The sequence below is a fragment of the Marmota flaviventris genome, chromosome 18 (genome assembly GCF_047511675.1).
Source record: "Marmota flaviventris isolate mMarFla1 chromosome 18, mMarFla1.hap1, whole genome shotgun sequence".
Classification (NCBI taxonomy): Eukaryota; Metazoa; Chordata; class Mammalia; order Rodentia; family Sciuridae; genus Marmota; species Marmota flaviventris.
Genome location: NC_092515.1, coordinates 13700902 through 13712887, shown reverse-complemented (window position 1 = coordinate 13712887; position 11986 = coordinate 13700902). Strand labels below are relative to the sequence as shown.

Sequence of the window (11986 nt, the reverse complement as noted above, 5' to 3'; positions counted from 1 at the left end):
TAAGTCTAGCTTTGAACTTGTGATCCTCCTGCCTCAGCCTCCCAAGTTGCTAGGATTACAGGCTTTCACCACTGCACCTGGCTCCATGTTCTTATTCTTAAGAGATGCCTGGTGCAGTTCAGTGGTAGGGCATTTGCCTTGCATGAGCAAGGCCCTAGGTTCAATTCCCCAAAGTGGGGGGGAGGTAGAATTTCAAGATGTCTGCAATTTATTCTTTATTGTTTTAGCAAAAACAATAACAATCTCCCCAATAAAAACCGAACACACACGTGTATGTGTAGATAAAGGCAATTTAGCAAAATGTTAACAACTATTAATCCAGTTGGGAGTCTATTTGTGTGCTCAGAATATTTTTTCCCTTTTCTATGTGTTTGAATTTCATAATAAAAACAGAGTAAAGATGCTAATTTGAACCAGGCTCCTGTTAGGCAAATCCCATAATTCTACCCACAATCCATTTTTATGACCTGGCAAAAATGAGGCTCAGAGAGTCTCCAAGTGGCTTCTTTCAGGCTATACACTGAAGAAGAGCTTACAGAAATCATTTGATTAACATGTACTTTTTGAGCACCTATTATGGATGGATACTGTTGATGACAGGGGTACAGCACTGGATCAGGGGAGGGGATGTAGAGAGGAAAGAAATATGATCCACAAACTGATCCACAAACCTTTCTGCATTGAGCCTCTTCTGTGGACCAGACACTGAAGATATGCTAGTGAAATTGTAGATCAAAATTCCTGGTGGGAGGAGATGGACCATAAACTTAAATTACATAGTATTTTAGGAGCTGATAAGCGCTAGGGAAACCCATAGCACGGGGGAGGTTGTAATGAAAGGGAGTGCAACTTTGAGGAGGGGAAAGGGGTTCTCTGAAGGGGTGACATTTGAGCAGAGTCCCTAGGAAATGAGAGAGTTAATCAAACTCCTGGAGAAGGAAAGAGCCCATGCAAAAGCCCTGAGGTGCTGTTGGCGGCGAGGCCAGTGTAACTGGACTGGGAGATGCCGAGGAGGAGGGCACAATCTAGGGACCTCACTCCCAGTGGGATTCCAAGACCCTGGAAGATGAATGAACGAGAGAAATAATTTCTGACTCGAAGAAAACAAAATAGGACGGAATGACAGAGGGGCCTGTGGCCAGGGTGGTCCCCGAGGGAGCCTTCCCGAGGAGGTGACACTGGAGATGGAACCAGAAAGTGGAGAAGGAGCCAGGAATTCAAAGGCTGTGGGGAGGGAGGAAGAGCGGACCGGGGCCTTGGGAAAGGAAACCAGAAGCGAAGCCACCAGGCCCGGCTGGCCGGCCGGGGAGAAGCCACCGCCAGCTGGGGAGGGAGGAAGGGAGGGAGAAGGGTGGTCAGGGGAGCGTCCCGCCCCCAGCCGGCCGCCCCGCCCGGCCTCTGGGGAGGGAGGAGGCGCCAGGCCGGCTCCCGGCCGCGGCCACCTCCCGGGTCCGGGGCGAGCTGGCCAGCCCGGGCGGAGGGGGCAGGTGGGAGGGAGCTCCGTGCCACGCCCCGGGGGCGAGCGACCCAGCCCATCCCCCTGCGCAGGACCGTGCAGGAGGCAGGTTGGGGAACGTGGACTCTGCCCCCAGGGTTCCCTCGGCAGGGCCAGCCTTTCCACTTCTGTGGCCAGTTCCTTGACAGGTGCGACATTAGGGCAGGAGTTGGGCTTCAGTTCGTTCACCTGGAAAGTGGGGGTGCTCCTGATCCTGGCTTCGCCCGGGGTACTAAGAACCTCCCGGATTCCCCTTTCTCTGGGTTCTCTTTAGGGAAGTCAAAAAGAGAGTTCTAAGAAAAAGGTGAGTCAGGTTTCATCCCTCCTCTGCTGAACATCCTCCCTTGGCTTCCTTGTCACTCAGGGTGAAGCTGAAACTCCCATCAGACCCTTCCTGATTTGCCCCCTCACCTCCTGCACCTCTTCTCCTGGTATTCTGGCCCGCGGCTCACTCTGCTCTGGCCCCCTGACCCTGCACACTGACCCTCAGACCTCCTACTCAGGCTCTGACCTCAGGGCCTTTTGCACTGGCTATTTCCTCTACCTGAGCTGTAATCACCTGGCTCACCCCTTACCTCCTCAGGTCTTTACCTAAATGTCACCTTTTCTGTGAAGCCATCACTGGCCATCTCATCTAAATAGCAACACCCTATCACTTCCCCGTCTTCTTCCACAATATTTATCATCACCTGACAGTCTACATTTTAACTTTTTTTTTTTTTTATTGGGGATAAAACCTAGGGCTGCTCAACTCTAAGCCACATCCATGGCTCTTTTTATTTTTTTATTTTGAGACAGGGTCTTACTAAGTTCCTTAGGTCCTTGCTCAGTTGCTGAGGCTGGCTTTGAACTTGGGATCCTCCAGTCTCAGCCTCCCAAGCCCCTGGAATTCCAGGCCTGAGCCACCACGCCCAGCTTTTAGCTTCTTTTTAATGTTTCTTTCACTTTCCTGTCATGATCATTCCTGCCAATGGGACTTGTCCATTTTATTCATGTGCCCGGCCCACAGCAGACATGCAACAAATATGAGCCATTATTGAGTCTCTGGGGTGCATCAGGCTCCCCGTATACACATTCTGCACACCTTGCTCTGTAAAGCAGATATTACTGCATTTGAGGACTAGCAGGGACTAGTGTGGCTAAAGCAAGGAGTAATGTGTGTGAAAGGTGAGTTAAGAGAGGTGGGAGGGAGGGGTGGCTATTCAAGGTCTGGAGGGGTTTTTTTCCCCAATGTCAACAAATAATTTTTGGTTACCCACCTGTGCCTGCTATAGTTCTATGTCCTGGGTAGTCGGGGAGGATACAGCTGGGCAAAGCCCAACACGGTCTCTCCTCTCGGTTTCCAATAGAGAGGTGGAGGCTAGAGAGGCTATCATAAATGGGTAATAAATAACTTGGGATTGGGTAGGTAGGTGCTACTGAGAACAGGAGGGTGAGGTGGCACACGCCTGTAGTCCCAGTAACTCAGGAAGCTGAGGTGGGAGGATGGCAAGTTTGAGGATAGCCTCAGCAATTTAGCCAGACCCTGCCTCAAAATAAAAAGGGGCTGGGGACAGGGATTCAGTGGAAGAGTACCCCTGGGCTCAAGCCCCAGTACTGAAAAAGGAAAAGAAAAGAAAAAAAGCAAAAGAAAGTCAAACAGGATGTGTGGCAGTGTGGTGGTACCCCTGGACATGTCACGCTAGGAAGGATAAGCGACGTTTGGGTTGGTGAAGCTGTGGGGAAGTGTCCTCTGGGTAGATTTACTAGTAAGTGCAAAAGGCCCTGGGGTGGAAAATAAGCTTGGGGTCTAAAGAGACCAGCATGATAGAGTTGAGTGAAAGATGAAAGGGGGAAGTTGTCAGGAGTGAGAGTTAACACAGGCTTTGGTCGAGTAGGGGTTTTATTCTGAGTAGGACAAGAGATAACTGGAGATTTCAGGAACAGGAAGACATGATTCAATTGGCATCCATCTTGGAATGCAGGCCTTGTGTGCTTTCTTGAGATCCCCCTAGTCACTTCCTCCCTCTCTCTCTAGATTGACATCTACCTCAGGTAACCTGTCTAATTTTTAACTTAACTACAATGCCCCCCTCAGGGTGAGATATTTGGATGAGCCAGAAACCACAGGCAAAATCCTCATCCTTTCTCTGCCGGCCAATGATATACTTAGGTATGGTTCCTCCTGGCAACTCTAGAATAAAGTCACTTTATTCTTTTTTTTTTTTTTGGGGGGGGGGTCCTGAGGATTGAACACAAGGGTACTCTACTACTGAGTTACACCCCTAGTCTTTTTTTTTTGAGACAGGGTCTTCTACATTGCCTTGGCTATCCTTGAATTTGAAATCCTCCTCCCTCAGCTTCCTGAGTACCTAGGATTATGGGTGTGCACCACAGTGCCTGGGTCAGAAAAGTCCCTAATGCTGAATAAACTCACCTGGGAATGGTCATGCGGGAGTGTATGACATTGCCTTCCCTCTGGCCTCCCTTCTTTCCGCCCCCACTCTGTCCAGGCAGGGTTTGTGTCTCCCAAACAAAGTATCTGTTCCTTAACTCAGGCAGGGCTCTGCTTCCTGGCAGTCTCCTAAAAAGATCTGCTTTCAGCCAGTCTTGGTGGCGCATGCCTGTAATCCCAGCAGTTTGGGAGTCCGAGGCAGGAGGATTGCAAGTTCCAAGCCAGCCTCAGCAATGGTGAGGTGCCAAGTAACTCAGTGAGACCCTGTCTCTAAATAAAAAATACAGAGTGGGACTGGGGATGTGTCTCAGTGGTTGAGTGCCCCTGAATTCAATCCCCATACCAAAAAATAAAGCTCTGCTTTCAGGACTGGGAGGGTGTGGATGTCTGTGGGCATGATCTTTCCCTTCTGGGCCTCAACAGCATAGTTCATAACAATGAAAAGTTTGACTTTTTTTTTTCTTTTTTTGTAGTTGTAGATGGATAGCATGCCTTTATTTCTATGTGGTGCTGAGGATAGAACCCAGTGCTTCACATGTGCTGGGCAAACACTCTGTTTGTCACTGAGCTATAGCCCCAGTCCATTCCACAGGAAGTTTAAATCTATCAAGAAGCATCATAAACTCAATGGCTAAGGGCAAAGCTTTTGCTGGGGATGTAACTCAGCCCAGGGCCCTTCAGGCACTTCACCTGGCATGCCAGAGGCCCTGGGTTCCATCCCAGGTGTGGCAAAACTACCACCAAACAAGAAAGCTCTGGAGGCCAACTCACTTTAAACCCTGTCTCCTTAGTCCTTGGTCTTCCTCAACTGTGACCTTGAATAACAAGTGACTTAGCCTTTGAACTTCACATTTGTTTTTTTGTAGTGCCCAGGGCCTCGCCCATGTTAGGCAAGCACTCTACAGCTGAGCCACTCCCTCAGCCCCTGAATCTGTTTTCTAAGGAAAATGTGATAACAGTACTTACTGCTATATAAGGATGTAGGATTAAAGGACTTAATTCAAATAAAGTGGTTAAAACAGTACCCTCAACAAGCACTCAGTAACTGTTAGGTACAAGGATACTCCTGCCTTACCTTTAGCAGGGAAACGTGCAGGTGCCTGGGGAACTTCCCAGGTCCCTCCCATCAGCACCCAATGAAGTTTAGAAACTTAAGGCAACACCACTCCTCTCAAAATACTTTTATTTAAAATAAAAAAAAAAAATTACAAACAATCAAAAAAAAAAAAAAAAAAGCCACCACAAACCCTGCCTTTCTTTTTAAATAACGCGGCATGGAGCAGTTTGGTTTCCACCCTATTGCACGTGGTCCGGCCTGGTTCTGAATCAGGAAGCTGCTGGGGCTGGGGTCCTGCCAAGGAAGTGGGGTTCAGCCTGGGGGAAGGAGACCAGCCCCTCCCACTCCCTCAAGAGGCAGAGCCTGGGTTTCTAGAGCAACCTGGCAGCACACCCCTGCCACTGTTGACAGGCCCCACTTTATCTTCCCTGAGGACCCAGTGGTCACAAGGGGAGTGGGAACTGGAGGAAAGGCAGAAGAAATGTGAGAAGTCAGACTCCCAGAAACAGAGTCTCATTAAGGCATTTGGAACAGATAAATTAATTCAGGAAGACCCACCTTCACAGAAGGTGGGGGTAACCAGACACACACACATGCAAGTAAGTTTGTGGAACCCTGAAATGGGAGGAAAGGAGACCGTAGTCACTATCTGGAGCCCCCATCAAAACACACAAGTTGCATCCAGGGATCCAGCCCACTGAGGCCGCCGTGAGGAAGGGTTCTGTCCCCTTGGTAGTTTTTAGGATCCTAGAATGATTTCCATGATGTGATCTAGTTCATTCCACTCCCAGGACCCTGGGGCACAGAAGAGGTTGTGAGGAGGTTCTGGGGGGGCCAGTGCAGGCTCCTTTTCCACTGCAGATGTGTCAATGTCCAGAAAGAAGTCATCCAGGCCAGAGTCCCCCAGGTACCGGGAGCTCAGAGCTTCTAAGAAGACTGGGTCAGGTTGGGGAAGCACTTCGTTCTGGAGGCCTGGGGGAGCCACTGGATTCTGAGGTGCTTCTGTCTCATCCATGGATGTCTCCAACTCCCTGAGGATAGAGCCGATGGTGGTGGACAGGGAGAAATCTTCTTCGCCCAGGAAGAGGGGCTCGGGGGGCAGGGCAGGTGCTGGAGCCAAGTGAATGGCAGCCTGGAGTTGCTGTAGGGTATTGTGGATGAGGACATGCCTGCGGAGGCTGGGTGCTCGGGGGCCCAGGCTGCGCTGGACTTTGTCTAGGGAGATGCGTAGCAGAGCTTGTTGGCAGCTCCGAAGGCTTGCTGGACTCCAGTCCCACTTTTCATCCTCCTCCTCCTCTTCCAAATCTGAGTGTTTCCTCTTCAGGCCTCCCACCATGATGCTCTATGAAGAAAAGAAGGGCAAGTACAGATACATGGTCATTTGGATCCCACTTTTCCAGGTAGGACTGTGGAATTGGGAGTGACTTCCCTAGCCCCTTGGGAGTGACTTTTAAAATGCACATAGCCAGAATCCTACAAATTTAAGAAAGTGATAAATGCATGTGATTAAGAACATAAGATGGGAGCTGAGCGCAGGCAGGAGTCCAAGTTTCAAGCCAATCTGTGCAACTTAGTGAGACCCTGTCTCAAAAAGTAGAAACAGCTTGGGACTTAGGTCAGTGGTACAGCACCCCTGGGATCAACCTCGGTACCAAAAAAAAAAAAAGAAATAAAACAAGACGTGGACTTTTAAACATAAGCTGGGTTTGAATATCCCTTATTTGCTTGTTGTGTGCTGTAACAATGAATTTACATCCATAAGAATCAATCTCTTTGGGGCTGGGGTTGTAGCTCAGTGGTAAAGTACCTGCCTAGCATGTGTGAAGCACTAGGTTTGATCCTCAGCACCACATAAAATTAAAATAAAGGTATTCTGTTCATCTACGACTAAAAATATATTTTAAAAAAAATCCATCTCCTCATCTGCAGAGTAACTCAAGATCCCAACTCAAGTCCTTCAGAATTTTTTTTTTTAACCTTTATTTTATTTGTTTTTATGCAGTGCTGAGGATTGAACCCAGTGCCTCACCTGAGTCAGGCAAGCGCTCTACCACTGAGTTATAACCCCAGCCCAGTCCTTCAGAGTTTTAAAACTATTCTCCATAATACTAATTTCTTCAGACACCTCACCCACCCGATTCGTGTGGAGTACAGAGACCTGGATCAGAAGTAGAGAATTCCAGGTCTGAACTCTGCCTTGGACACTGCTCAGTTGTGTGATCTTGGGAAATGATGTGAGATCACTTCTGTGGGACTCATTTGTAAAATGGAGATTGTGAAAATACTTTCCACCACATAGTCAAGGAGACACCTAATGTGTAATATGTACAAGGCACAACACACAGCAGAAAGTACTTAATGAACAAGAATTAATTTATTCGTTCGAATTAATTCATTTGTTCAACAGTCGGTCTCCCTCCCTTCATCCACCCTATCCCCACCCCTGCATCGTGCAGGGGATGAACCCAAGGCCCGGTGCACACTAGGCAAAGGCTTTATCACTGATTCCCCAACACCAGCTCAATAGTTGTTTTCTTTGTATTGGGCACCAAACCCAGGAGCACTCTACCACTGAGCCACATCCCCTGTCCTTTTTTCCACTTTGAGACAGGGTCTCTCCGAGTTGCCCAGCTGGCCTCGAAATTGCCTTTCTCCTGCTTCAGCCTCCAAGTCGCTGGGATTACAGGCTTGCTCCACCGCGCCCAGCTCAGTAGTTTTATTCGTGCTACCTGGAGAATGTTAGTGCACCTATTTGTCGGTTGTTTTTCTTACAGGGAGGATAGTCTGTCCCTTTTCTCTTTCCTAACTGCCTGGGAGCACTCCAAAGAGCAGGGAAAGGACCTTCCTCATTCCTTCCATCGGCGCCTTCAGCTTCCCCCAAAGCGCACCCCACAGGAAAACTTGCTAGAACTCAAGTAACGCCAAGACCCGCCCCTTAGCGATCCACCCAATGAAACTTTGGTGTCCCACAGGCTCCGCCCCCCCTGGGTCTATATTCAGCACCCAGGAACGCCCCAATTGGACCCAGGTGCTTCTGGGAAATGTGGACCAATAGCTGCCACGCACAAACAGATCAAGAATTCGCACTACAATCCCCAGAGGGCCCCGCTCGCCAACGGGACAAAACCACGCCCCTACCGCCCTTAGGGCATGCGCACAGGGGTCCCGGTTGTGGGGGGAAGGGAACCCGGACGTCCAGCTGCCGGGCGCCAGGCGAGCCCCGCCCTCTCTTGCCTCCGGGGCGGCGAGTCTGAGCTCCACGCCCGGAACACCCCTCCCCCACCCAGCTCAACTCTAAAAGTGCTTTTCCGCGGTCCCTAAAACCCCAAAAGGTAAGGGATTCTTCTCCAGACTTCTCTCCGGTCCAGAGACCCAGGAATTCAAAGACGACAGATGCTCTTATATCCACCTCGTTGGGGCGACTGGGATATCAATTTTTAGACCTCCCTAAACTCTCCTAATTTTCCCCTTTGAAAGGTCCCTAGATCTCAGCTCAAACTCTCCGTCCGTCTTCAAGACCCGAACATTGAACTCTCTCCGTGAGCACTTCTTCTCCGCCACAGCGTCTTGGACTCTTTAAGATCCTTTGACTCTAGTTCTCTGGTTTCACCAAATGTTCATGATACCAGCCTTCAATTTCTCACACCTTAACCAGAATACTACGGAGCCCCGAACTCAGCCCATCGGGGAAATCTAAACTGTCTTCGAATCTTTAAGACACCCTGCCCCAAAAGTTCCTTCCCCGGGTTCTCTGGCTTCTCCAATTACTCCATGTCGCAGCTTCAAATTTCCTCCATCTGAAAATCCTGCCTCACCTCCCGCCCTGGATCGCGAACTCAGTCTCTGGTCCTCAAACTCTTCACACCTTATCAGTCACCTTTAATCTGCGCCCTCCACTCCCGCCCAGACCCCACCTCCACTAATCTCTGGAGCACGCCTCTACATCCCCCAACCCAAGGTAAATCCCAAATCAAGTGGCCACTCCTCACCTCGGATGCCAGGTTCGCAATGACCACCTCCTGGAAAGCCTACCGCGTACCGACCCACCAGTGCGGAGTAGAGACCTAGCTCACCTCCCGGGGGCCTCTCCTCCTGGCCTCAAACCACCCAGCTCCGCCCCGGAGCCTAGCCGCGAGCCAAGATTGGCTGGAATCCTGCCCACCGCGGGGCTCCGATTGGCTGGGCGGAGCCACCGTCGGACGCCCGGAGACCCGACCCGCCCAACCCGCCCTACTCCCCTCTCCTCCCAACCCGCCCTTCTCCCCTCTCCTCCCCTCTCTTGCGCCCGCGACCATTTAAAGGATTCCAAGCGGTCATGGGCAGAACTGCATCGCTAGGGTCCAGGACGGAGGGTAGTGGAGAGCAGTCAAAGCCGCTCCCTTCAATTTAGCTACGGTCTTTGTACCAAGATCGTCAGTATTGCTGTCTACGGTCCCTTTATACCAGGCCGGGACCCTGTTGCCGAGTTAGACCGGTAGGCACCCGCCCCCCTCCCTGCTTTTCAGGCGGGCGGGGCTGAACACTGGCAGAGGCCCCGCCCTGGGTGTTCCTAAGGCTGGCACTGTAGCGGAGGTGGGGGGGGGGCGGATGATGTAGCTAAACGCTAGCCAATAGTTTTGCGCGGCCTGTGTTGCCTGGGCGACCACGGCCCCGCCCCCTCGCTGCCTGGGTCCTCCCTCCCTGCCTGACACTGTAAGAAGTTGCAGCCCTTTCTTAATCCCGCACACTTCTCAGCACGGCCTCTGGTGGTCCCCCGTGGAATCCCCCTGGCACTCCATTCTTCGTCTCAGGATGGCCCCTCTGCTGCTGGAAGCTTTTCATGGCTTCTCACAGCCTTGAAAATTCCAGATTCCTTAAGCTTTTGCCTCAAAGCCCTTCACGATCTGGCCTGTGAGCCTCTCCCCCACGCTAGAGACATCACTTTCAGTTTTTCTAAAACTTTCACTTTCAGTTTTTCTAAAATGGCTCCAGTCTTCCCTCAGCACGAATTAAGGGATTTTGTCCGCTTTCTTCGCTGCTTTATTTTCAGTACCAGCAACATGACAGTTCCATAGCACGCACTCAAAAATGAGAATGGGGGACTGGGGTTGTGGCTTAGTGGTAGAGTGCTTGCCGCGCATGCGTGAGGCACTGGGTTCCATCCCCGGAACCACATAAAAATAAAAACAAGTTAAATAAAGGCATTGTATCCACCTACAACTTAAAATTAAAAAAGAGAAAGAGAGGGCTGGGGTTGTGGCTCAGCGGTAGAGCTCTCACCTAGCATGCGTGAGGCCCTGGGTTCGATCCTCAGCACAGGTACTGAGTCCAACTACAACTAAAAAAGTAAATAAAAATTAAAAAAAAAATAAAAGAGAGTGAGAAAGAGGGCTCTTTAAGTTTGTTTCCTCGTTCTGAAGTAGACTACCTCTCTAAGAATCCATCTCCAAGTCAGGCGGTGGCTTATGCCTGTAATCTCAGCAACTCGCAGCCATCTTGGCAATTTAGTGAGACCCTGTCTGAAAGTAAAAAATAATCGGGGCTGGGAAGTGGAGCACCCTTGGGGTTCTATCCCCAGTACTGCAACCCAGTACTGCAAAACATAAAAAAATTCCAAGGTTTCCTCCTCCCAGAAGTCCTCACGCATAGGCTAGATCCGGCCAATTTGGGGTGCCCATGGTTTCCTGTGACACCCCCCACCACCCCCTTTTTGCCATCCCAGTCCTGGGCCATCACTGTCTGAGCTGTGGGTTATCTCTGTCACCCACTGTTTGTTCTGTCGCAGCAGCCCCCCCTGGAAAGTGAGGCCTGGTGTGTGTGTGGGGGAGGGGTGTGCCAGATTGGGTCCAGGCCTGGTATGCTGGTATCAAGAGGCAGCAAAGAGCAGCGGTGATGATCTTGTTGGGAGGCCACAGAGCTCATACACAGTGAAAGTTCATTAAATGCTTGGGCAATGTGACAGAGAAATGGGAGGGCAGAAATGGAATCCTGCTGGCTTCCTGAGGTCTGCCCCAGCAACCCCCCATCCCCTCTAGAAGTGTTCACTAAGGGGAAGGGGAGGTGTTTTATTTAGCCATCCATAGAAGGGAGGAGGTTTAAGACTCCTCAGGTCAGTTCTCCAGCGTTGGAATTTGTCAATCGAGTCGTCCTGGTGCTTGCAGTGCAGACCTGGAAGGGATTTCTAGGGCTACAGAGGTGGGGAAATGGGTAGTGAGCCGGGTGGACTAATCCCTGTTGATTAGTCCTCCCTCCCTTCCCCCACAGACTGTCCATCCAGGCTCTTGAGAGGTCCTCCCACCTTCTCTGTCCTCCCCAAGGCCCCTGCTTTGGTTCAGCTCTCCCAGCCTCCAAGGCTGTCCCCCTCCTACAGATCCACCTCCAAACAGTAGCCAAAGAAAGCCTTAAAAAACATACACCTGACTGTCCCCACCCCTCTCCTGCATGAAACCTCAGAATAAAGCTCAAACTTTTTACAATGACTTTGCACAGTTTAGCCCCCATGATCCAGCTTCTTGTATCTGATCTTCTCACCTCAGAGCAGCAGTATTATTAACTGTCGGGGACAAATTTTAACTCTTCAAAGAAGCTATGTGCTTTCTGGCCTCCTGGCCTTTGCTCCTGTTATTTCTTCTGCCCTAGAATCTTCTCTTGGATTAGTCTTATCAAACCAGGTCTCAGGTTGAACGTATATCCCTTTTCCACAAAACCTTTCTTGCTCTATAAGCTGGGTCAGGTACCCCCTTAGGGATGCCACTGTTCCATGTACTTTATGCATCAGAGCTCTGACCATGCTGGGTTGTCACTGTCAGTGGCAGGGCTATCTTTCTCACTGCACTATGAGATACATGGCAGTAGGGAGAGCAGGGGTCCTAGCTACCTCCTCTGTGCACAGGGGCTGGGCACAGAGAAGGGACTTGATAAACTCTTACTGAACAAATGAATGAATGAGACCTAGAACATTGTACACAGAGACACTGAAATTCTCACAGGCAGAGAGAGTCCCATTGTCAGGTTGTCTGAA

At 50.4% G+C, this 11986-nt stretch overlaps 1 protein-coding gene across 2 annotated transcripts; it reads right to left on the bottom strand.

Annotated features, from left to right (window-relative positions):
- Positions 1 to 5139: 5139 nt before the first annotated feature.
- Positions 5140 to 9180, bottom strand: Sertad3 (SERTA domain containing 3). 2 transcript variants are annotated; one of them, XM_027941449.3, is made up of 2 exons: positions 8976 to 9108; positions 5140 to 6328 (listed from the first exon to the last, which is right to left on the bottom strand). In XM_027941449.3, the coding sequence occupies exon 2, from the start codon at positions 6320 to 6322 to the stop codon at positions 5726 to 5728; it is 597 nt and encodes a 198-aa protein (XP_027797250.1). In that variant the 5' UTR covers positions 6323 to 6328; positions 8976 to 9108; the 3' UTR covers positions 5140 to 5725. The 2 variants fall into 2 exon arrangements, 1 of the variants encoding a protein (XP_027797250.1); XR_003583592.3 differs by lacking the exon at positions 5140 to 6328 and adding an exon at positions 7342 to 7715 and having other exon boundaries at positions 8976 to 9180.
- Positions 9181 to 11986: the final 2806 nt, after the last annotated feature.